Source organism: Aquila chrysaetos, chromosome 3 (assembly GCF_900496995.4).
Source record: "Aquila chrysaetos chrysaetos chromosome 3, bAquChr1.4, whole genome shotgun sequence".
NCBI classification, from domain to species: domain Eukaryota; kingdom Metazoa; phylum Chordata; class Aves; order Accipitriformes; family Accipitridae; genus Aquila; species Aquila chrysaetos.
Window position 1 is genome coordinate 53150690 of NC_044006.1, and position 25503 is coordinate 53176192.

Below are 25503 nucleotides of genomic sequence, written 5' to 3' on the forward strand. Positions count from 1 at the left end.
CCACTGTTGGGGTTTTTTTCTTTTTTTTTTTTTAACTAGTTTTTATTCATAATATTCTGCTGATGCATGTGTATATATATATATATATATGAAGACAGGGCACCACCAAAATTGTTTAGCTTTTTAGTAGATTTCTAGTAATATTTTTATTCAGGAATAATATCTTTTGTTATTAAAATATTTTATTCTTTTGTTTAATGACTAAACAAAAATTTGTTAAAGAAGGAATTGCTTGAGTACAAGACCACAGAAAGTCTTGGAATTAAAGTTTCCAGAAGCCTCTCCTGTAATTTGGTCTCTTATTTGTAAGGACAGCTATTTACTCTTTCTATGTCCAGGGAGACAAAAAAAAAAGTTGCTATAAATTTTACCACTTCAGTTCTGTGTAGACACCTCAACTAAATAAGCCACATGTTCTTTGAAGTCGAAAAATGCTGTTGCTTTCTGTACACCTAAAGCCATTTTTTTTTGTTTTCCAGGGAAGAAGAGTATTTTTCCCCTGTACCCAAGAGAGATTAAAGAGAAATTAAGCCACCACACTTCATATTGAAAATCAGAGATGAAAGTAAGGAAAAAACACTCATACGTGTAAGGAAGAGACAGTCTCTTCTCATTGCTAACCTCTACAGCTCATAATTCTCTCAAAAGTAGTCTGTCTCTTTAGAGAATGTACTTAAACTACAGTACACCTACTGATGTTATGTCTACAACTAAAACTCCATTTCTGGAACCGGTAAGCACAGGAATGCGCTCAAAGACGAAAGCACAATCAATGGTTAGTAATGATGGAGGGGTCCATGCGAACAATTTAAGCTGTGGTATTAGTGCCTTACTCTGCAGAGCATTTTTTTTGTGACTCCACACTTAGCTCTGCATGCTATTTGAACTGTAAATAGAAGACAGACTGAGCAGTCACGAATTACCAAGGTTGTTGTTCATTTTTAAAAGTCGCCCAATTTCCAGTATGTGTTCAGACCTGCCTGGGAGAGTGATACTGCTACTTACATAAAACTGTTACAGACAGTACCAAGACTCAAATTTTTCCTCTGAGGAAAAAAAAAATTTAAAACACGAGATCGTGAGCGTTCGATTTCATTCAAGAAAGACTGTTTAGGACAGCATTACCCAGCCTGGAAGCAAGGTTACGCTGTCACAGCTCACCCAGCAGCACATGCTCCCACTCTGGCCACTCACACTTTTCCCCTCTTGCCTTCAAGGCAGGGTTTCCAGGCTACGAACAAGGCGGGCATGAGCTCAACAGCGGGAGCTGGCTGAAGCCAGGCCATCGGGCAGCTCCAAACTTTCCGACGGTCCCGGCCGAGGGTGCCCCGCCGCCTCGGGGCTGCTGCTACTGCTGCCGCCGCCGCCGCGCCCCCCACCCGGCCGGTTTCCGGGCGAGACCCCCTCCCTCCACCACCGCAGGGCGCGGCGCCCGGCGAGAGCCTGGGCCGGAGGCGGCCTTCCTCCCCTCCTAAAAACCCAGCCCGGCGGCCCGCCGCCTCCCGCCATTACGCTTCCCCACAGCCCCCTGCCCACCGGGGCCCGCGCTGCCGGGGGCCGTCCCCACACCGGCAGCGCCGCCACGCCCGGAGACGGCCAGCTTCGATAGATAACCTGCGGCTTGTTTACCTCGGCACGCCGGCGCTACCCTCTGCTCTCACCTCCTCCGCTCCCCTCGCCTGCCGACGGCGCCGAGGCGCCCCCGGAGCCGCCTCTCGGCCCGCCCCACCCGCGATGCGATGGGCTGCCGACGCCCAGATGTGCAAAGTCTCCCGGCTGCGCCCGCGGCCGGACTCGCCTCGCCCTCCCGCAGCCCCACAGACCCCGCCCGAGCCTCCCCCAGCGGCGCCGGGATGGCCGCCAGAGCCGCGGGGCACTCACCGGCTCCTCACAGGGGCTCTCCCCGGCCCTTCCCGGCGCCTCCGCGCCCGCCACCCAGCGCCTCCATTTGCTCAGCGGCCGCTCCTCTCCCTCTCTCTCCCCCGTTCCGCTCCGGATACGGCGCCCTCTGGAGTGCCCGCTCCGCCGGGCAGCCGGGGCCGTCACTCGGCGGCTGAAGCGGTGGGGAGTGCCCGCCCGGCGGCGAGGCTCCCTCCGCGCAGGCAGGGCGTTGCGGCTGCCGCCGTCTCGCTGCCCCTTTGTTCGGCGGCGGCTGCTGGCGTTGTGGCGGCGCTGACAGCTGCGGGCGGCGCTCCCCGGGCCCGGGCGGCCGCTCCACCTCAGCGCCTCCCTGCCTGCCAGCAGCGCCTCATGCTCCCGGCCCACGGCGCGGTCTCTCTCCCTCTTTCTCCGCCCGCGGTCAACAACCGGCGGCAGCAGCAGCAGCAGAAGTTCAGGCCGCCGACCCGGAAACTCATCGGCAGCCGAGGCCCGCGGGGGTCCGACGGGAAGCGGATCCGCCGAGCCGGGGGAGGGAGCGGGGCGGGGACGGGGCGGAGCGGGACGGGACGCGTCTCTGGCGCGGGGCCTGGGCTCCGGGCTCGGCGAGGGGATGCGACAGCCGGCACCACCGAGAAAGGCAAGGGAGGCAGGGAGCGAGCGAGCGGGGCCGGGGCGCTGCCCCTCACGCCGGTGACGCGGGAGCTGTTCCCGCTCTGCGGGACTGCGGCATGAGCACCCCTCCGGGGGCCCGGTGCCCGGCCGGCTCCTGGGCGCGACCGGGAAAGTTCGGGGGGCGTTTCCCGGCCGTGAGGCGCGGACCGGCGGGGTGGCTGCCGCTGCAGCGGGAAGTGCCGGCGGCGCGGGGCCGCTTCCCGCCCGTCGTGCTCCTCTCGGCGGCCAGCTCCCTGCACGGCGGCGGCGGCGGTCTCGCCGTGCCGGCGGGAGGCCGCGGCCGCCGCCGCGGCTCCCTGCGCGGGGCCTGCGCTCGGCGGGGCGGGCGGGGCGGCCTGCCTCGCGGGCGTGGCGTGGCCGTGTGTCGCTGCGGGGCGGCGGGAGCCGCCCGCCGCCTCGTCCCGGCGGGTCCCGGGCGGCAGCGGAGGGTGCCGCCGGGCGGCGCAGGAGGAAGCCCGGCTGAGGCACGTTCTGGAGAACTTGCATCCGTTGGGACGGGGGCGCGTTGTTGGCGCCTGGATTTGGTCAGGCCAAGTTCACCGGTGGTGCCTTGTGAAGCTGGTCATCGCTATTGTCCATCCTCACCCTTCTTCATCCTCTGTTTTTGTTTTCCGGCGTCAGTCGTCTCGCAGCTCTCGGGGTTGTTTGTTTCCCGGACATCCTCACTCCGCTCTGGATTTAGTGCAGAGCGCTGGCAGAGGGAGTTCAGCCACTGCTTATTCACCTGACCATCACCTGCCACCCAGGTGGCTCAGCCCTGCCTGTGCAGGTTCCCTCCACGCAAGCCTGTGACCCAAACCCAGTATATCCTGGTACATGTAAGGAAATGCAGGGAGCATGCCTTTTCCAGCTGCCTGTAAGGGATGGTGGTTTCTGGTTCGTTTGAAAACTCTTTAATATCCCAAAGTAGGAGCTCTCACAAGTCAGCACATTGCTTATTTAATGTTTCCAGACGCTACTGTAGTGCAAATCAGTAGATGTTTCTATTCAGATATTACTGTCCAAGTACCACCATTAAATCATCTAACTAATGTGTTTATTTTAACTGAAGGTGAAAATGTGCATGCGGTTATTTATGTTGGGTTTTTTTAATAATGTTTTCAGGTAGTCTGATCCCAGCGAAAATACTGGACTAAGGGCATGGGAATCTGAAGACCTCTGTTTCTCCTAGAACAGGTGAAGAAGCTAGGAACAGTGACATTAAAAATCTCTCTGGAGGGATTAATCTGCAAAAAGCATGTGCTTACTGATGATACGGAATGAAAAGAGGTTCATTTGCAGATGAAGAAAATTATCAGCTGGAAGGTGCTAATGCCCAGACATGACCTTCTTTTCAAATCTGATATGTGAAGTGCTTTAGCCTTAGGAGGTTTTCTTTAACATTTTCATAAAATTTTGTGATTATAGGAATTGTCACTGGGGGTTAAACAGAAGGGTAAGCAAAGTTTTGTCTTAAATCTGCTGACTTTTTGCAAAAACTGAAGACATATTCCTTTCATAAGCCCTGTGTCTGAATGAATTGTGCACCAGTTTGCAGCCCCACTGAAGTAAAACTAAGTAAATGAATCCATATTATTGTTTATTTTTATCAGCTTTGTTACTTGGGCTGTAGGCAAGACTGTGTTCTACTTCCGGGGGGGGGGGGGAGAAAATCAGGTATTTTCTTGAAATCCCTGTGGAACTTATGGAAATGCAGTACTTTGTCGTAGCACGTTTTATAAGTTACAGTGCTCATCACTTTAGAATGGTTTTCTTTTTGAATTTCATATGTTTTTCAGAGTCCTAAAATTTTTTGGCCTTTTGCCTGGCTTGCAAAATGGGGAAGATAGTTACAAAGTGGAAAAAAATACATGTTATTTTTATTTTAGAAGTGGGTTAGCAAGATTATTTGTATTAAATCTATGTGATGTAGGATTTTCCCCTTTCATTAAAAGGAAGTAGAATTGTATCAACCACTGGTATTTTTCCAGCTAAAGAACAATAAAGGAATAATACAAAGAATCAGTGGATATGATTACTGCATCCTGAAGTTTAGTATGCTGTTGGATATGCTGAACCTTTACTTCCCTTTATTCATTGTTTCCAGTGATAAATTAAGGAGAGATGGGAAACCCAGAAAACATTGGAGATGCATATGTTGCTGTGATTCGTCCAAAAAATACTGCTAGCCTGAATTCTCGGGAATATCGAGCTAAATCCTATGAAGTAAAACTATTTACATTTTTTATTTATTAATATTTTAAAAATAATTATTTATAGTAAATATATAATAATATAGCAGAACAGATAATATGATAATAACATTGCTTAAATAATGTCTATGTATGTCATATCTACTATGCATTGCCCCATCCTTATGGTATTTGAACACTTTATGGTTTTGTAATACCTGTAAGTTTCATGTCATTTCAGAGCCTTTTGCTCAGTACAAGGGTGCAGCCTTGTCTTATTCTCTTTAACCTTACTGTTACGGAGGTCATTCTGACTTCGCCATCCTGCTCCTCTCCATTCAATACTCCCTGAATTTTGTTACTGCTTTTACAGTGGTACAATGAATACAAAAAAAAAAAAAAAAAAAAAGGTGTTCTGTACTTGTTTCAGTTATGCTTAAACTCCTTTGGTTTCATTACTGTTTGAAAGATTTTGTTGCTTGAAGTTCCCATTGAAGGCCAAAAGAAAAAAAGAAAGAAAGTTTTGTTGGAAACTAAACTGCAGGGAGGCACTGAGATAACCCAGAGCATCTTGGATTATGTATTAGAAGCCACCAAACCAATTTCACCAGCCAATCAGGGTATTAAAGGTAAAAACGTTTTAAGCTGATTTTATTGTTGATAGCTCTATAAAAATATTTTAAAAATTAAATGGGCGTGGAAAGGTTGTGCGAAAGCATGAAATTAGTTTAAAAAAAGGTGTGTTTTGAGGTTCATCAAAAAAAACCAAGCCAACTATACAGCTAAAACCTTTAATTTAAGGATTTGTTTCCCTTTACCTTCCAACTCTATAAAATGCTTACTAAAAGATTTTTATTAAGTGTAACTTTGCCTGTCTGTAGTACTGCTTTACCTCAAATTGAGACTTATAGCTAAACTTCTGGTAAACCAGATTGAAGTGGCTTTTTTTATCTTTAATTTCAGCTAAAACTTGACATGAACTAGTGAATTGATCGCTTCTAAAGTCTGTTCTAAAGCTGGCATTGTTCAGTAGACAGTATCTACATGAAAATATTTCTTGCATAACTGTTATCACAGATATAATTTGATTAGTACATTTTCTTTTTCATTGTTGTTGCATAGCTGGTCTAGCAAACCACCTCACACTTGTGCTGACAAAATTTGTTTTAGCCAGCATATTACATTTCCAGATTGGTATAAACTGTACTGACTAAAGCACTTTTTTTGCTGTGTACCTCATCTCTGCTTTGTAAATGAGGTTATACTGGGAAGGTTGTCAGTGCGGACAAGACAATACAGTGCTAACAATTTAGAAAAGGAATAGCTGGTTGCATGGTAAAATGTTGTGGGTGGCAATAACTCGAGTTGGATAGACTTAACAAAGCTACTTGAGCAGCAAACATGAAATAACATAATAGCATTAATACACATTGAGGAATGCCTAGTAAAAACAAAAACTCTGTTTCTTACACAGTTCAGAGTGTTTTACATTGACTCAGACAGAGGGCCCAAGCATTAATATGCACAGCTTAGTGTGGCCACTGCTAAAATATGCAGCTGAGGTCAGAAAAGCAAACAAAATACTAAATTCTGTAAGGGTGGAAAGGAGGATAACATGGAAAATACTGTCCTACCACTACATGAATAAACCATTCACCCTAATATGGAATATAGCATGCAGCTGTGCTTTCCCATTTCAAGAAGAGTCTTGTTCAACTTAGGTGGTTTGGGGGGTGAATGCTATGAAAAGTCAGGGGTATAGAAAAGTTGCTATGAAAAAAGGGGTACAGTCATGTAATTTTTCATGTTAATGGGTATATACATGTTTGTGTTATTTATTTTTTCATATGTATTTAGACTTTCTTAGCTTGCTTTAGATTATAGCTCATAATAATCATAATTTTTTCTTCCTAGAAATTAGGAAGGTTGAGTCTGGTAAGCTTTCAGATAGCCAACATTTTTTTGTTTGTTTGTTTTGTTGGTTAATTAATTATTTTGGGTTTTTTAATACTGTGCTAGGAAAGCGCGTAGTGTTAATGAAGAAATTTCCCCTTGATGGAGAGAAGGCAGGGCAGGAGGCATCACTTTACATTGTTCCAACTGTTGTGAAAGGTAATGTGTATAATTTCTGAAGTTGCACCCATTTTAGCAGAAGCCGAGTTAAGGTTTTAGTAAGAATTTTTGTGAATATGCCATATGGCTTTCTCTGTATTTAAACATTAAAAGTTAGATTCAGGGGAAACCTCTCTCTGAATACTTTAAAACTCAAAAAATTATTTAAAATTAAGGAAAAACCCTTGTTTTTAATGTTTTGCCTTTGTTTCTATAACGATAGCACACTTCTGTTTTAAGCTGTTTGTTCACTTGATTATATTTCAAAACATATGCATTAACTTGTATAGAATTTACTGAATGCAAGTGTAAATAAGACATCCTATTCAGTTCAGTGTTGTTTACTCAGAGAAGAATGCTTATTGAAGTCTGTAAATGGTTTTGTTTGCATAAGGAACGGTGAATAAAGTCTTTAGAAGGCTAAGTAAATTGGTTGTCAGGAAAGTATTTAAAAAAAAAAAACCTGAAGTAAATGTCTGTGTGCTTTTGAGGAAGCTCCTTAATTTTTGCCTTACTGATAGGCCTTAAGGATAAAAACTATCAAATAAAAACCATTGCAGAGTTACCGATAGCAATAAATGCCTCTTCTAGTCCTGAGTCCTATCCTTTTTTTCTGGCAACAGTATACATTTAATATTAATTCCTCAGATGAAGTTGATCACATTGATGGAATAGTAACTGAACTTTAAGGTTTTTAAGGCTACCCTGTTAAGTTGCGAATTGTTACGTAAGGATTGTATGTAATTACTGTCAATTAGCATTTGGGAAAAAATGAGTTACTGTAGTCTAAAGTTAGATTATGCTCTCAATTAGTTGGGAATGTATAACTACAGAGGATGCAGAAAAGAAAATAAGATTATTCTTATCGATGTGTCTTCAGAGTATGTTTCCTTTTTAGATAATACAAAATATGCATACAGTCCTGGATGCCCTGTGTTCTACTGTTTACAAGACATCATGAGGGTCTGCAGTGAATCCAGCACCCATTTTGCTACACTTACTGCAAGAATGTTAATTGCCTTGGATAAGTAAGAAATGCTATCAGTAAAAATACATTAAAATAGAAGTTAAACAAGAAAATTTGTAGATGTAGCACATAGTTTTTATGGCATTCTTGTGATTAAGAAGGAAATTATTGTGGTATCATATTATTTTTTCATATTTATCAGAAATTGAAACCTTGACAACGTATTTCTAAACGTTTTTAAAAATCTTTTGCAAACTGAAGAATGGTGTGCTTTTGTAAATCAAGTGGCTTTTTGGAAGTTCTTGCTCACAGTGAAGATTTTGTAAAATCCTATAAAATACTAATGATTAATCTTCTGTAAGTGACATAACTGCCATCTGTAAGAGTATTTGCCGGAGTGTAGTAAAAATATCCTGTTAATTGTATACCATTATGATTTGCATTTAAATTAACCCCACTGTTTACAAAGGGAGTGCGTATTCCCCAGCCATACAAATTTATTTGCAATAGGGAATTAACTTTCAGAAAGGTGATTAGTTGTTTAACCTGATTTATAGTAGTTTGACTATGTGAGCATTTTTTGGTCTTTTTTATGCACCCTTAACAAAGAAATACCAGACCTACTTCTGTAGGAATTTACTTGCCTTATTAAAGTTAGGTGAAACTCTTGGCTAACATGGAAAATTATAAATTACAGGCTATTACCTAAAAAGTTACCATGTGTAGGGTTTTTACAGTTTATTAGTAGAATCATATTATTTCCATGTATACCATTGTGCCAGTTATATTTATTTGCTATTTAATGAGTGCCTTCAGACTCTTAGCTCTGCTTAAGATGTTTTACCAGCCTTACAGTTGTGAGAGAATCCTTGAAAGTATAGTAGAAAATAGTTTATTTTGATTATTTTTTATGTACATAATCTGAAACAACACTTTTCAAAGGTTCAAACTACCGTAACTAATTTATCTGCCAACTCCTTAGAGAAAATGCCTGAAAATACCTCAGAGAGGCAAGAGGGTGTTTATAGTATGATGATCACAATTTTACAGTCCTCCTTCCCAGCAGGACTATGAGTAAGTGAAGAGAACATGGCTTTTGCAGAACATGATAGCTTGGATCTGGGACTTAAAAATCCAGGCCTGAGCACATGCATTGAACTGCAGGCCACGTTCTGCCATCCTTACACATTGTCCTGGGACAGACAAGAGCCAAGCGGTCTGTCACTGCATCTATCTTTCCAAAGCATGTACTTATCTTTCTTCTATATTTCTGGGCTAAATCACTAAATGGAATTTATTGTATTCCAGCAAAGTACATGTTTATCTCAAGCTTGTGAGAGAGTATGTGCAGAAACCTGAAATACAAGCCTGGCTTTAGACCCTTAGTTAAAATGTGCCCCATTCAACATAACACTGAAATAATTTAGCAATTCAGTGGAAATACATTTATCCAAAAATCCTGAGCGCTGTGTTATATTGCATATATGGCAGGAAAAAATGCAGCATGTGTACAGTGCTGACTTTCCCATCTAGCTCAGAGGGCTCTAAAGCTCTTCTATACTGTCAGTAGGAGTGAACTTAGAGGAGAATAACCTTCAGTACAGCTTTGTGAAAAGGCAGGTGGTAGCCTATGTGAAGGAGACTTGGGAGTTTGGAAACTACCAAAGGACCTTATAATTTTTTGCCTTTTCCCACCTCTCCCTAATGAAACCCATGAGTTAGAAGGCTTAAATCAGCACAGATACTGAAACTTCAACTCACCCTTAAACAAACTGCTTTAAGTTTCAAAATTTGTATGTTGAGAGTAGTAATACTGATAAACTGAAAGTAAACGAAATGGCAACATGGTGGTGTGGTTAAGTGTTTTGGCTACAACCAATGTTACTCTTGCCTTAGCTTATACTTTCCTTTTCTCTGAGAGTTTGCATCCGCAGGAAATGTGTTTGAGCAAATACATTTGCTTACCTATATTTGGTTAAAAAATTGCATGGCTGGGAATTAATTTAGTGCTATAAAATTGGCTGTGCACATTATCATTAATATTTTTTTTTAATTAAAATGTGTAATGATCATACATGCCAACCCTTAATCAAACAAAATAATGGACAGGCATGACCAAAATAGTCCTTCTCTACCTCAAAATTACCTTCCCTTTTTCTCCTGCAGGTGGTTGGATGAACGGCACACCCAGTCTCACTCCATCCCAGCTTTATTCAGACCATCTCCTCTTGAGAGAATTAAAACAAATGTAATAAACCCTGCCTATGCTATAGAACCTGGTCAAACAGAGAGCTCGTTACACATGGGTTATACTGCCCTGGAAATAAAGAGTAAAATGCTGGCATTGGAGAAAGCGGATATGTGTATCTATAATCCTTTGTTTGGATCTGACCTTCAGTATACCAATAGGGTAAGAACTATATTTTCATTTTATATTTGTGAAACATACATACATTTTCATTTTACAATTCATTCATTTATTTGATATGAGTGTGTGCTTTATGTTTAATATAATCAGATTTCTTTATTGCATACTTACTGCTAAATGGTTTTTCAAATCATCACATTTGAACATCATTCTCTTTAATTACAAAATGTTGCTATCGTAACTTTGGTTTCAAGAGAATACCTGGCCTGGATGGGGGATTGTTCAGCCAAATCTCAGTAAGATATTTTTTCAGCTGTGTTTAAATTATGTCTTCACAGGTTGACAAAGTGGTAATAAATCCATACTTTGGCCTTGGAGCCCCAGACTATTCAAAGATTCAGATTCCTAAAAGAGAAAAGTGGCAACGTAGCATGAGCAGTGTCACAGAGGACAAGTATTACATTACATTCCTATTTCATTAATGGATAGTTTTGTTTTGTTATATTACAGTAGTACTTCGTAGACTTGCTCAGAATGAGATCCCTATTACTTAAGGGCTTTGCTGTATAAATACATATTTTAAAAAAATATTTGAAGTTTCTGAGTACTGAAACACAACAATTAAAGGACAGATCAAGAAAGGTTAAATTATAAACATTAGGGAAGCATTTCTTAGCATAATGAATACAGCTGTGGCTTGACTACTGCATGACTAAAATACTAGTTGTATGAATACTGGCATATTTTAGCTGCATGAGCTTAATTTTTGTTCTTCATGTAGATCTACAGTTAGTGCTAAGTTAGTCATTTAAAAAAAAGCTGATGTTCTCAACTACTGAAGTATTTCTGAACTGTGTTTTGCTTCTGTTTCCCCTTTTTAATTCATAGGGAACACCAGTGGGTAGATGATTTCCCTCTTCACCGCAGTGCTTGTGAAGGTGACTCTGATTTACTAAGCCACCTTCTGGATAAAAAGTTTTCTGTTAATCAGTTAGATAGTGACCACTGGGCACCTATCCATTATGCATGCTGGTGAGTCAAATTAGTATAGTTTTGCCAATCAAATGTATTCTTGCTATCATGATTCCTTAGCACTCATCATTCATGTAATTTATCATACAGACTCAAAAATGAGAAATCAAAAAAACTCTAGACTTTTTACACTTTTACTCTAATATATGTTATTGTTAACCTTCTGAAGAGGAAGATGGCTTCAGGTCTTGAGATAATTTCAATCTGAATGGTTTCAGAGGAGACCAGGTGTGGAGATCATATCATCAAACACTTACCTATTGCCTCTCATATCTGTCCTGAAGCATCTGTTCTAATTCCTACTGGGGACACTGGGTCTAGTTTAGTGTGGTAACTTTTACAGTCTTTGTTGGTTAAAGGCTGTGAGCAGTTTTACAGCACAGGAATTGCTGAGCTGAGCACATCTTAGTGATGGTCAAGCTTTGAGTAGAAAGCTGGACTAGGTGATCTACAGACGTCAACTTGTCTGACTAATTCTGTGATGGTTTAGTCTGTTGGTGCTTGAGAGCTTTCCTCAGGTGTTGTAAAAATGCTTTTGTTTTGTCTTTATGTAAGTTAGTCTTCTGTATTTATAGTAGTGTCTGATGATAGGAATAACCTGAAAATCAAACTTAGTTATAAAAAAACCCCACATATTTTATTTTTAGTGTTTGTCAGCAAGTTTGCATAAACAGTATATGCAAGATTTACCATTTATCAGCATGAGGCTTAGAAGTCCTCAGTATCCATCTGCATGACAATCAGAAGCTTTACTCTGATTCTCACACAGATTATTTTTTTTATTCAGGCAAGGCTGAGGTGAGCTCTGTTTTGCCATGACTGAATTGCTACAACTACCCAAACCTAGCTAGTTTGAAGCAAGGTTTGGTGTGTCTATAATGAATCCAATAAATGGTTACTAGACCAATGGTTACCAAAGAAGTGCAGAACTGATACTAATTTCTACAAACTTATTAGTGTTCCGCTGCCTTTGGTGTAATTTCAAAACTAAAAACACTTGAGCATGGAAATGCACTTTTCCATATTTAGGACTATCTGAAAAAAGATTTTATTTTACATTTGCTGGGTCTTTTCTGCTTTAAACTTGTCTGCAGGTACGGAAAAGTTGAAGCCACTCGAATGCTGTTGGAGAAAGGGAAGTGCAATCCAAATCTTTTGAACGGCCAGCTTAGCTCTCCTCTTCATTTTGCTGCTGGAGGTGGGCATGCTGAAATAGTACAAATTCTACTAAATCATCCAGAAATTGACAGAGTAAGTTCTGTTTGTGTATAGAAATAGCAGTTTTAGCAACAGTTTTGAGCTTGTGTATGTGAAATGTTTTGTGTCCAGATCACAATGTGTAAACACAATGATTCCACTGAGAGATTACAGAAAAATGGTTAAATCTTTTTCATTACCTCTACTTTTCCAATTGTATATCAATTAAATGTTTGAACCCTAGGATCAAGGATTTTAATTATCTCAAAAAATGTGTAAATGTTTACCTATCTCCAGTGAAAACAATGTATTATCACTGTTTCTGTTTATGTTTGTAGCACATTACTGATCAACAAGGAAGATCTCCACTGAATGTCTGTGAAGAAAACAAACAAAATGAGTGGGAAGAAACTGCAAAACTGCTGAAGGATGCCATAAATAAACCTGTATGAGTTCATTTTCTAACTAGTTTAAACTTTAATTTACACATAAACTTGTAGAAGAGCTAGGCTCACTTATAGTTGTTACTGAAAATGTGCAGGATACTGAAATTGTTAATGTAAATATTGACAAACTGACATTTTGTCTCTTTAAATGTTTCTGCCTATATTTATTGCTCAAGAAGTACATGTAAGACTTTAAACGTGATGTTTTAATTTATTTGTAGGAGCATCACATCAGCTACTGATTTTATATCTACTTTTGATCATACAACCATTAGCTTGCTTTATGTATTGTCATCTTATATGTTGATAAACAGGAGCATTCAGCTGACTAAATAAATGTTGGCTTCTGCAAAATAGGCTGTACATCAGTTAGTCAGTGTAGGCTTCCTTGGCAGTCAGTGGAGATCTAGCCAGGATAGTAAACAAAATTTACGATGTGATTCCTCTCATCCTGAAGTAGGTTTAAAATTAGCCAAATGATATAAAACTACTTGTTTCTTTTCTTTGACTTGGGATGCAACTTGTATCTCTGTAGGCAGGTGGCAGTAAACCTGTCAATTTTTCAAGATATTTTAAATTACCTTCATTTCACTCTATATGAATGAATCTTCCAAAATAATTAATGAAGAATTGACCCCCTTTATTTTAGGGATCATATTATGCAGTTGGTCAAATGGCAAATGTGTGTCTAATGACTCTAAAAGACTAATGCAAACATTTTAAGTAGATCTCACAGCGTTATAGGTCATATTAAGTTGTCACTTATTACTGTTGAATTAATACATTAAATAAAAAAAAAAAAAGTACTGCAATAGGAGTCACAGTGACTACTGCAGCAAAAATAGACTAATGTTTTCCATTCCAGTCTCATTTTCAGTCAGTTGTCATTTTCCAAGGCATTCGTCTTTTTTTCCAGAAGTTTTTAGGACCTCAGTTCTTGATGACTAAGTAGGTTTGAAGAAGGGAAATAACAAATTCCTGCAACTTTTTTACTCAAGCAGCTGAAACATTTAACCTGTTAGAGAGATGAAAATGAAAAGTTTCATTGATTTATGACTTGTGTATGTATATATATGCTTTAAGCACCCGATTTACGTTTCAGTACATCTTTCAGGAGGAATTCTCTGGGCCCACATGCAATTCAGTGAAAGCTATGGGAGTTCTGAAGGGGAAAATTATTTATTGTTAGTAATATTATAGAAGTGCTAAAAGATCTTAGTGAGATTGTATTCTTATTGTACTGGGATCTGTGTAAAGGGTGGTGCTTCCCTCTGAAAAATCAGTCTTTTTAGTATGGACTAATGAGGGGAATAATTCGTAATCTGCCAGTAATAGTGAGGTGGACATTTCGGGTTATGCATAGGCAGTTGAGCCCAAATCCCTCAGGGAACTTTTAAATGCCTGCTTGCCTTTTTGTTCAATGGAAGTGAAGTCCTCAAAATATCAGTAAGATCCTTCTTGTAGTTATTGTGGTAAAAAGCACAGTATCAGAACTTGCATAGGATGAAACAAGCAGTTTTGATAAATAGTGAATATGCAGGAATTGTGCAATGTTCTGTTTCTCAGCAGTATGGATGTTGCTGAATTATGGTAAAATTGTTTTCGTCTACAGAAGCACCAACAGAAAAGATTTTAATAAATTCTTTGTTTAATATGTTTAAATTTTTATGTAGTATGAGAAGGCACGGATTTATCGTATGGATGGGTCATATCGCTCTGTTGAGTTGAAACATGGAAACAATACTACTGTACAGCAGATAATGGAGGGAATGCGTTTGTCTCAAGAAACTCAGCAGTACTTCACTATCTGGATCTGTTCTGAGAACCTCAGTAAGTAGCAAGGAAGATCGTGATACTTGAGAGGTTATCATAGTTTTTTTTTTATTTCTGCTTGCCTCTAGAAAAAAAAAATATTTTCATAGGAAAATAGGAAACATGCTCTCTGACAGTTCTGTATTACCCTCTTTCTGTCAACTTTGAAAAGCCATCTTTTAGGAGTTAGTTTGTATCTAGACTGTCTGTTAATACGCTTTGCCCCTGCCAGAGACTCTGTAATCCCTGTAGGTCTCATTCTTTATATCTTTTGCATAGGTAGTGAGACCAAATTTTCTATTTCCTCTGCTTAAGCTTTCTTCCAGCAGATCAACTCCCAGCCTTTACAGCCTGATGTCTCTAAACTGTGCTTTCAGAGCTATAGAGAGCTGCTCTGTTGTAGCTATCATTTTGGGTATCCCCTATAGGTCTGACCCTGTATCACTGTGGCACCTATAATGTATTTCATCTAGGAAGATGAGGCTAGTCCAGATTGCCTTTCTGTTATAGGGCATCATTGCTGTCATAGTCCTTACTGTTAATTTACCCTGATTTTAGTGGTATTTTTCTTCCCAGAGTATCTGAAATTGGATGCATGTAGTTCTTTTTACTAATGTTTAATATAATTAAAAGTAGTAATTAAAACTCGTTAATGTTTTTTCATTAGGTCCTCTAATCATATGAATTTTCATGTGTTTTGCACTAAAATTATTTTTGATAAAAAGGTTTTCAAATATATTTGGGAGGTAATTCTGATACAAAATGTCATTATTACATTTGCTGTATTTTTTTGGTATTTCTGATCTAAGTAAAAAGTATATTGTAGTTGTAGTCTTGAGATATATAGCAAAATATAAATAGAACCACAAAAGAGTCAACAATTGTGATTGTTTTGTTAGTAAACATGGTTAACAGTACTGCTGCAACAAGATAGCTATGGGACACATTATAATAGATTTACAAAGGACAATTCAGGTCTGGTAGGATACTGTGTTGACAGTACCATTAACACAGAAGCCTGCATTTAAAATTTTATTTAGTAATGTCAATCTTCTGAAACTTTCTGAAAAGTTTATGGTTTATATATATAAAAAATGGCAAATACATTTATAGGATAAGCTATATCTGTATTTTTTTTGGTCAGAAATAAGACCATTGGACTTTGTATTCTTCCCATAATAATTGAGACAACAGTCTCTAATGTTGTATTACTGTTTTTTAAGGTCCATCTTGGTATTCCACTGAATTTTTAAATACCACTTGACTCTTGAGAAGCTGAAAATAACAAAGGTTCATCACTAGTGCATTTAGTGAATCAATGCTGAGAGTTTTGTCAATAAATCCATATTTTCAAAACCTTTTATATATAGCAGTTTAGAAAATACAGGGAAAAATGTTTGTTAATGAGTCCTTAGTTACAGATACTCGGTTTTGGTGCAGCACTTAATCGTATGTATATATATATGTGTGTGTGTGCATGCTGGGTTATTCTGTTTGTTTATTTATAAAAAAAACCTGTTATTTTTCAGGCCTCCAACTGAAGCCATACCACAAGCCTTTGCAGCATATTCGAGATTGGCCTGAAATATTTACTGAACTAACAAACTTGGATCCTCAAAGGGAAACTTCACAGCTTTTCCTGAGAAGAGATGTGAGACTTCCATTGGAAATAGAAAAAAAGGTCTGCATTTGGAAGTGATAGTGTGAAATCACGGTCAGAGTCAGAACACTTTGTGTTTAATGACTGTAGTAATTTCCAAACTTGTTTAAACTGGACCTCTCCTTTCCTTTTCTGTAATAGTCTGAGTCTTCAGGTTCTTCCCTCCCTCTCTCTTGCCTTCCCACCCTATCTCTCTCTCTCATTTCTCACCTTCCCAACTGTTTGGTTTATCATTAGTTTATGTGCCTCAGTCTCTGTCTGTCTGTCATACAGCTAAAAACAACCTGCCCAATTTTATTCTCTTCCTTGTGCTGTGATTTTTCAGATACTTAATTGGTCAATTTCATTGGGATTATTCAAACATATTATTCAAAATGGATTCATGGGAGAAAAAACCCACAGATGTCAGTGTTTCTGTGAACCTTTTGATTGGGCATGGTATGCTAGTCACCTTTAATTTGTAAGTGTGTTAGATCAGTGATGTCTTGAATTAAGTCAATGAAAATATGTCATTTTTTCTATTACAAAGCATTACTAAAATGTACTCTTCTGTCAGGATCACACCTTTGTCTTCTGTCTCTGAATCGGTGAGAAATTGTGTTTATAGTTTCTTAGCTCATTTACTTTTACAAAGAAATCATATTATTTAAATTTTTTTAACAGATTGAGGATCCATTGGCTATTCTTATCCTTTTTGATGAAGCCAGATATAATTTACTGAAAGGTTTCTATACATCACCTGATGCCAAGCTGATCACACTGGCAAGTCTGCTTCTACAAATAGTCTATGGAAATTATGAGAGCAAGAAACATAAACAGGGCTTTCTAAAGTAAGTGTGTGTGTTTTAAAACTGAAAATTATGGTTTTAGATTAAGTATTTTTAGATAGCACGTACTATGGAACTCTCAAATTTTAGGTATGATATATTTAGTATTTTTCTCCATCACTGAGCTCTAGTTCAGAGTAACCACATAACCCTCGTAGCATTAATAGAAGCTGGACATGGGGTCTGAAAAATACATTAATCTTAGTTATTGCAGTCCCAGGAAGAGGGATGGAGGTTCTGTATTCTCTAAGTCTATACTGAGATACAATAATACCAAAATGAGTGACAGTATTCATGTGAATGAGGGTTTTGACTGGACTGAGATTTTGGACAATGCTGAAGAAACCTCTTACTATGTCCAGTTAGACCAACTTCTGGGACTGCCTTTCCTCCCTCTTTGAAGAGGACAGACCATGCAGAGATATTATTTCTGTTCTCTCATTTGTATGTGAACTGCTATACTAAATTGGTCAGAAACATAGCACCAGTAGGGCTCTGCCAGATGGTGCTCTTCTCTCCCCTTCTTTCTGCTTGCCAGCACAACAGTAGCTGAGCTGTTCGGGGATATGGCTTTTTCTTCCCACATACATTTCTACAGCAGTATCTGAGCGCATCAGGATTCCAGTTACCTACTGTGTGCACCTTCACTCCACCCCCTACCATCTCCACCTCCATTCATGTAACAGCAGCTGTGCTATTCTGGAATGCTACTATACTTCTTGTCTCCTCTCATTCACAGCATCAATTGAACTGTCTTGGCTTGATTATTTTTTTTTGGTTGTATTCTCCACCGTCAGTAAAACAGAGTGCATTTTCTGCCACCGTTACTCTGATGTAAGTGTGGGCTGCCTCTGAAAGGGCTGGCTGTACCGACTGCACTTGTTCATTCCTTTCCCTTCCTTCTGTTATGTGTAGAGACTGTACCATTACAGAGTAAGCTAGGTGAATGAGCTCGCTGACTGGAGAACTTTTGGGTGGGCTGTTCAGTAGGTTCAGCTGTTGACCCATCTTGTCCTGCAGTTACACAGTTGGTAGATTGAGCATAAGGAGAACTGGGTTTAAGTGGGACTGCCCACCTGCAGGAGTGTGCAGTTAAACGCAGCTGGGTTTAATACAAAACTACCCCCTGCTGAATCCCAGGAGCTGCACGGTGGTGTTCCTTTCCACACTGAGGCAAATCAGCCATGTGGTTATGAGCTGATCCTGCTCAATGGAAGTGTTTGGCTCTATAGACAGGACTACTTGGAAAGATGGTTTCGGCCAGATAAAGAGCCTCGTGGGCATTTGGGCATGCTTTCTGCCCATATTTAAATGAATATGTTGGAAAATATCTCGACTTGCTCTTCAGACAGGTGAAGAGATTTATATCCTGAATTTTTTTGTAGTTGACATAAATGTTTATTAAAAGACTGGTCCTTTCAAAAATATATCCAGGCTGTTGTTTGTATGAGAGTATCCTTGACCTCGTAAGATCTGGATGCATCGTCCTGTGCAGGGTTTTTGCTTGGTAATCATATGTGCAGTTACTGACAAACAGTTTAAAAATTACTAAATAGGTTGCATCACTAAGTTTTTGAGACTATCTTAATTGTGCATAAAAGCAAACTAGGAAAGGCTTCCTTTTAGTGTTTTTTGTTTGCTGTGTTTTTGTTTTTTTTTTTTTAAAATGCACTTCATATAAATAGCTTCACTTTCATGTCATGTAATACATAATTTTAATGTGGAAATTAATTGGGCCAAGTCCTTGGTGGTGCTGAATACAGCAGTGAAGGGAAGAGTATCTGTAAGCTGTCATCTTTTCTGAGTATGTGATATTCTGCTGTAAATGGCTTTTGGTATATAATTTTGGCTTCCAAACTGCAATTCACCAAACTGGTCTGTAATCAAGTAAGAGCCAGGTGTTCTGCTAGCATTTCCTCTCCCTGCTGTGTCCATGATGCAAGGGTGTAATGCAAAGCTGGATCTCCATTAACTGAGAATTACACTGTATCTTAGGAAGCCTTAGCTTACCTTTCAGGAAAGCTTCTCACCTGATGAGGCAAGATAGCATAGGAGCTGACTGTCTAGCTCAGTATGTGACATGAAGATACAAATTGGCAGGCATTGTTCTTTCTCCTTACTTTGTTTAGTGAAAAAAACTTTTCTGCTTTGTTTTTCTCTTAGTGAAGAAAATCTTAAATCTATAGTACCAATCACTAAACTAAAAAGTAAAGCTCCTCATTGGACAAACAGGATACTTCATGAATACAAGGTGAGATAAATAATAAAATAGTAGAAAATACTGTCTTAAAACACTTTTTGACCGTTTGGTTGTCAGTTAATGAACAAAAGTACTAGTATATAAAGCTAGAAATGTGTATGTTCTGAATTTTTGGGATGGGTAGTTGGAATGCTGGTTTTCTTGTACAGTTCCAGTTGATCTGTTTGTTAGAAGTAAATACAATTATCATCTGTTCATTTATCTTCAGTGTTAACTGTGTATTGGGGATACTGCCAATTCAGGCATACATGTAAAAAAATCCACTCTGAGTTACATTTTCACATCTGCTTGTAAGCGATAGATCCACAAAGTCCTTTTTGCCAGTGTTACTTGAATGTTAGGGATCTGATAGTGCTGCTGATGCACACGTGTGCATACACACAAACTCCTTTGACTAGAGCAGTTAATTGAGCAAAATTTTTAAATGTGGACTTGGGCTGCTTCTGTAAAAGACATCTAACTGAGGGCTATGGATTCCAAACAGGGTCAGAGGCACCTGAAGATTAAATTTGTGAACTTCATAAAACATTATGGAAAACGTGAGGTGTGTCAGAGGAGAACTGTATTGGCTGACATGCATCACTAAAGGTAGCTGCAAGGAAACACTGCAGAGGCACCCAAGGACTGTTTTCAGGCCTTGCTTCTCTTTTGAAATGAGGTTACTCAATCATAAACTTTCTCTTGGTGCCTGCACCTTTTTTTGTCAGAAACCAGCAGATCGTTCCTGTTCTTTTTAATACAGATGACGGAGGGGATGATAGTGGTCTTTCTAAGACTATGGTATAGCAGAGGGCATAGCAGAGTAGTCTCTACTCTTTCTTGTATCAGATAATATGTAAGAATGAGCATAGCTTTCTTGACTTCTGCTCTTAGACCATTATTTTGGGGTGTGGGGTATGGGGGAAAGGGGAAAGGGGTTGCTATCTTTTGTTCCAAAGATATTAATATATTTTACATTTTAAAAATAACTGTGTAGAATTCTGATAAGCTGCAATGCAGGGTGTGGATCCAAAGAGGTTGGTCCCATCCACCGCACTCACAGTCATTGTCCGCTAACTGTTGAAGACTTGTGTTCTCTCTCATGCCTGTGCCTTATCTTGTGTGTGGCCCAGCCAAGTTTTTTGTTTGTTAGGGTACTTTGCATCAGTCTATTTTGAGGTGGGAGCACTCTAGCGATCCTTTTGTTGTGACTATTTCGCTCTGCTGAAGAGGAAGAAATGGAAGCCTGTCTCATTCTGAATGAAGGCTCCACTAAAGAAAAGAAATCTGCACCTCTGTTTTGCTTACAAAAGAAAAAAAATCCATGTTTTTTCAGGGGGAGGTACTTGCTCATCTTATCATGCCTCACTGGATTGGACCTTAAAGGAAGCAGAATGCTTAGTTTAAGGATTATGATGCGTTTAGTGTCAGATGGGTGCATAGCTGCTTATCCCTGATGGGTCCAACATACTTCTGAGAGAGGCAAAATTGTGGGGCCCTGCAGAGGTTAGGTGTCTGTGGTTCAGATTTCTGAGGCTCGTACAGGTATCTGCTTTCTGCCTCAGTCTCTTTTGGCATTTGAGCCTTTCTGTGGCTCTAGGGTTTAATTTAGATGTAGGAAGATGGTTGCTGGGAAAGCACTTTGGGAATGCTAGTTTAGTGGGAATTCCACTAAATACTGGATTTTCTTCAAATAAGCACAACTATTTGGGAAGACTTGTTGATTGCCATTGTTCCTTTATTTCTAGAATCTCAGCACCAGTGAAGGTGTAAGTAAAGAGATGCATCACCTTCAGCGCATGTTCTTGCAGAATTGCTGGGAAATTCCTACTTATGGAGCAGCATTTTTCACAGGACAGATATTCACCAAAGCAAGTTCAAGTAGCCATAAAGTCATCAAAGTGTATGTAGGAGTAAATGTAAAAGGGTTGCACCTCCTCAACATGGAAACAAAGGTCAGCTTAAATGAACTGCCAATGATAGCTGTTAAGCTTAATTCTGTTCTCTTAAATTCTTTGTGCTAGTAGTCATTTTACATCTGGCTGTTTAGTTAAACTTGACTGTGAAGATTTCCAAGATTTTAAGATCTTTATAAGGCACTACTAATAGAAAGCCTTGTATTTTTCCACTTTACTACTTTATAAGCTACAACTACATAGTGGAACATACTGTTCTGAGTCAGAATCCTGTCTAAGTGAACGAAGGAAAGTTCAGTTTGTAAGTATGGAGAATATTTTCTGAATGACAGTTTCCTACATTTCATTGTAGGCTTTACTCCTCAGCCTAAAGTATGGTTGCTTTATGTGGCAGTTGGGAGATGGAGATACGTGTTTTCAAATCCACAGTCTGGAAAACAAAATGAGCTTTATAGTACATACCAAACAGGTAAGCATTGTCATTTTTCATCCTTTATATTCAACTGTTTTTTCCTAAACTAGATACATGCCTTTTCTCTCTTGAAATTGATCACCCTTGTACAGTATAAAAGAAGCCTAAGCCAAGCCACCGCAAAAATTATCTTAAAACTTTCTTTTTAATATTTCAGAATGTTTGCTTGTTTTCCTAGCATGTGAACCCTTTAGGGTTCAAAATACATAAAATGCATCTGTAATCATTAGGGTAAACTTTTTTTTAATCAAAACTGTTTGTTGCATGCGCCCAATCCCTCGGACTCAAGGATAATTCCAAATACAGTGAGAATCACAGAGTTAGAGCTGGTAATTTTGCTATCAAAACTAGCAGAGTTTGAGACTGGATAAAACTGAGGATCTGTGAAGGCAGTTTTATAAAGCAACTTCACTGCAATTGCTACCAGCAACTTTTGATAGTGTTTGTGGATGTCTGATGGAAAATGCTTGTTTTACCCATAGTCTGCATCAGTGGTACTATGCCATGTTAACATATGTTGTGACAAAATTACAGCTTTGAGTATCTTGCATACTTTGACAGTAGTTGCTTTTGATTCTTATATATTAAGGTGGTTATAGGGGAAGTGACTGAATGTTTTGAAAACACTTTGATAGCTGAGGAAAACCTAGGTTTTATTTTCCTTGTTTCTAAAATGATGCAACTTCTTACTTATTTTTATCTACTTGCATTTCTCATATATTTGATTGTGTCATAGTTCCAAAATGCTGATAGAATTTAACTGTATACCTTTATATAGGCAGGTCTCGTTGTGAAACTTCTGATGAAATTAAATGGCCAGTTAATGCCAAGTGAAAGAAAATGAATGATGGAAATGAACAATAGTTATGAAACAGCATCTGACAGCTAAGCAAAAACCAACTTATTTCTCATCATAACAGAAGACTTCCATGTACATGAATTTTACACAATAGAAAAGTCAATTTGTACAGTTTTTTAACTTTGTACAGAAGCTGCATGGTTTATTTTTTTAAAAACTATACAACTTATCTATTATTTTTATAAATATTTTTGTGTTTTATGTATAAGCTATTGTAGGGCTTGTAGGGCTTGAGCTTAACCAATAAAGCTAATGAAATGTAAATGGTTTACTGAGTTGGACGAGTACGAATCAAGTAAGGCTTTTGTTCCCAGGGGACTATGGGACCACCAGTGCCATTAAGCAAGTCTCAGTTAACCTATTTACCTTTCATGCCATTCTGTGGAACATCAAGGAGGTTGTATATGTTATGGTATTTTGTAGACACACTTTATTTTTAAGATACTGTTGATAAGTATGCAGTTAGACCTTTGAGCAACTACTTTTGATAAACTCTTGGTTTTTATTTGGTTTCTGACAAACGTTACAGCTGGCTTTATTTTTACTCCTAACTTTCTCATACTTTGTATTCATATTTATTCTAAAATATTGCATGAGGATGTCAAAAGGGAAATATTTTAAATCATTCAGAAGCCATATTAAATGTTTAGCATGCTTGTTTTTTAAAAAAATGGATTTTTACTTTTGCTGTGCAATATTAAATGTGTATATGGAGGGAGGGGTAGATACAGATTTACAAATTAGTCTTACTCAGAGGACTTCAGAAAGTTTAATAAACCTTACTCTGGATTGCAACACATATGCAGTAATGAAAACTCATATAGGAGGTACTAAGTTATTTCTGTTAAACTAATTTTCCTACTGATTACTTCAGTTTCTTGAGGCTGCAAGCAGTGCAGGATCCAGGAACGAAGATTTATATTGCAAGAAAGTCAGATACAGCTTGTAAGCATTTGGCCTGCTCTTTGCAGAGTCAGGATTGGGTCTCAACAAGTTGGGTCCAAAGTATAAGGTGGGACCCTATGCAGTCTGAAACATGTCCTTGTATGTAAAAATAGTATCCATAACATAAATCCTTAAAATATCTGGTTGTATTTCAGGGTTTTAAGTGCACTTGACTCTTTCTTCTGTGTAAAACTGCATGCTAAAACAGTGTGCAATATTTTGTAAAAAAGTTTTTATTAAAAAAAAATAAAATTAGCACTTGCCTCTAAGTTTTCAAATAAAAGTTAAAATGAATGTTAGGAACTGTGCTGCTGTATGGTAACTTTACTCATACCTTACTATTAGTAAGTGCAGTTTAAGAAATTAAAGTAGTAAGCAGTTAAAAAAGTGAACAGGAGACTTATATTTTTTAATCTTCTTAGCAAGCTATACTTTTCTAGTTAAACTTCACTGGCATAAGTAACAGTAAATCTTCATGGGTTGTTGTATTTTATTTAAGGTAGATAATGCAAGTCAGGTCCTCCATAGTGCATCCTTGCTGTCACTTGGCGCCGGTATCAGAAATACACTTCTCTACATAGTACTTTGTTAGAAAACTAGAGGAAAAAATGTTAAAACGTCATTTGCATATTTAACAATACTATTAATATGCCTTATTGCTGTATAGTTCTTTCTGCTAAATTCTTATTTATTACTACCTAATAAACTGTTTGCAACAAGTCATGTTGTTTTTGTTATTGCAGCCAGCATGAAAGTGCCATCAAATGTCTTACAAAGCAGGTGTTAGTACCAAGGAGCAGTAACAGGCTCATCTTTGCAAGGTATGTAGGAAGCTCATCAGAGAGGATCACAGAGGAGGTCCCATGGTGACTACAAATTAAGGTAGTGCACCTTGGGAATTACTCAGGAATTTGTCAGGAAAACTGGAAACTGTTATTCATGGCAAACCAGAAGTTTGCAGATGTTGTGTGTCAGTGGAGTCATTAACTAGGGAGTGCCCGGTTATGCAGTCCTAGCAGGCTTCTGGCACCTGGGGACGTAGGAGTTGCCTTCCTTGTCACAGCAACACAGGGGAGAGTACCATCCTTCAGTCTAAAAGTGGGGAAATGAAAAATCACAACAGAGAGAAATCCAACACTGTAGAGAGACCACTAGTAACAACCATCCTATCTGTACCAAAAAAAAAAAAAAAAAAAAAAAAAAAAGGAAACGAACTGCAAGAACGGCAAGTCTGAAAATTATGCCTTTGTAAGCAAGAGATACTCAGCTCAACTCCTACAGCTTACCTAGCAGGCGCGTTTTTAAAAAAACGAGTAACAGTATAGCTGATGAAGCAAAGACTGGAGCGTAGAACACTCCAGCCAGGCGCAGTAAGGCAAAATAGTAACTGCAAGCTTAAAGCTGTGACAAACAGGCACAATTTTACCGAGCGGAATAATTAATCGTCGGGCCAGCGTGCTGGCCTGAGGATTGCTCACCCCCGTGAGTGCGGGCCTCGCTTCGGGCGAGGAGCGGCCCCACCTGGCGCTGGGTGCCTTCTGCCGTGCTGAAGCGAACCTGCGTGCTTTTTGGTTGGGACAGCCCGAACCGCCGCCTCACTTACTCCAACCACCCGCCCACGGGTCTCCGGCCCGGCTCAGGGCCCTCTTCCCGGCTTCGCGCCCCGGGGCGGGGCGAGCGGCGGCCCCGCTCTCTCAGCGCCCCGGTCCCGGCACCACCCCGCCCTCCTGCGCAGCCGCTCGGCGGCGCCGCGGGGAGGGGGCGCCGTCGGTTGCCGCGGCGGCGGGCGGACGCCCTGAGGGGAGCGGCGGCGGCGCTGGGGAGGCCGCGCCGTGTGGCCAGCGCCAGGGCTCGGTGTGGCGGCGGCTGAGGTGGGCGCCGAGATGGGGTACCGGCCCCCTTTGCCTCCGGCCGGGAGCTGTTTGAG

General features: G+C 39.9%; 2 protein-coding genes across 10 annotated transcripts in view; one reads left to right on the forward strand and one right to left on the reverse strand.

Annotated features, from left to right (window-relative positions):
- ANKIB1 (ankyrin repeat and IBR domain containing 1) overlaps window positions 1–2413 on the reverse strand; it is a 100536-nt gene extending 98123 nt beyond the window's left edge. For all 3 annotated transcript variants that reach the window (XM_030008501.2, XM_030008502.2, XM_030008500.2), the window contains exon 1: window positions 1882–2413. The gene's annotated coding sequence lies outside the window, so the exon portion shown is untranslated. The remainder of the gene's footprint in view (window positions 1–1881) is intronic.
- Window positions 2414–2453: 40 nt separating this feature from the next.
- KRIT1 (KRIT1 ankyrin repeat containing) lies at window positions 2454–24295 on the forward strand. Of its 7 annotated transcripts, none has more exons than XM_030008503.2 (18): window positions 2454–2518; window positions 3658–3729; window positions 4640–4758; window positions 5194–5353; window positions 6744–6836; window positions 7735–7864; window positions 9970–10213; window positions 10510–10625; window positions 11060–11203; window positions 12298–12454; window positions 12739–12846; window positions 14520–14676; window positions 16188–16339; window positions 16982–17148; window positions 19309–19396; window positions 21133–21339; window positions 21653–21769; window positions 22551–24295. In XM_030008503.2, exons 3-18 carry the CDS (start codon window positions 4657–4659, stop codon window positions 22614–22616), a joined length of 2208 nt encoding a protein of 735 aa, XP_029864363.1. In that variant the 5' UTR covers window positions 2454–2518; window positions 3658–3729; window positions 4640–4656; the 3' UTR covers window positions 22617–24295. The 7 variants fall into 7 exon arrangements, with proteins under 7 accessions (XP_029864363.1, XP_029864364.1, XP_029864368.1 ...); XM_030008504.2 differs by having other exon boundaries at window positions 2479–2518; window positions 3655–3729; XM_030008508.2 differs by lacking the exon at window positions 2454–2518 and adding an exon at window positions 3266–3371.
- Window positions 24296–25503: the final 1208 nt, after the last annotated feature.

Excerpts from the sequence above, each read along its gene's own strand:
- KRIT1 (XM_030008503.2), top strand. The coding sequence starts at position 4,657 with ATGGGAAACCCAGAAAACATTGGAGATGCATATGTTGCTGTGATTCGT. Across the intron at positions 12,455-12,738 it reads ATCATCCAGAAATTGACAGA|CACATTACTGATCAACAAGG; the intron begins GTAAGTTCTGTT and ends TTATGTTTGTAG. Across the intron at positions 19,397-21,132 it reads GGATACTTCATGAATACAAG|AATCTCAGCACCAGTGAAGG; the intron begins GTGAGATAAATA and ends CTTTATTTCTAG.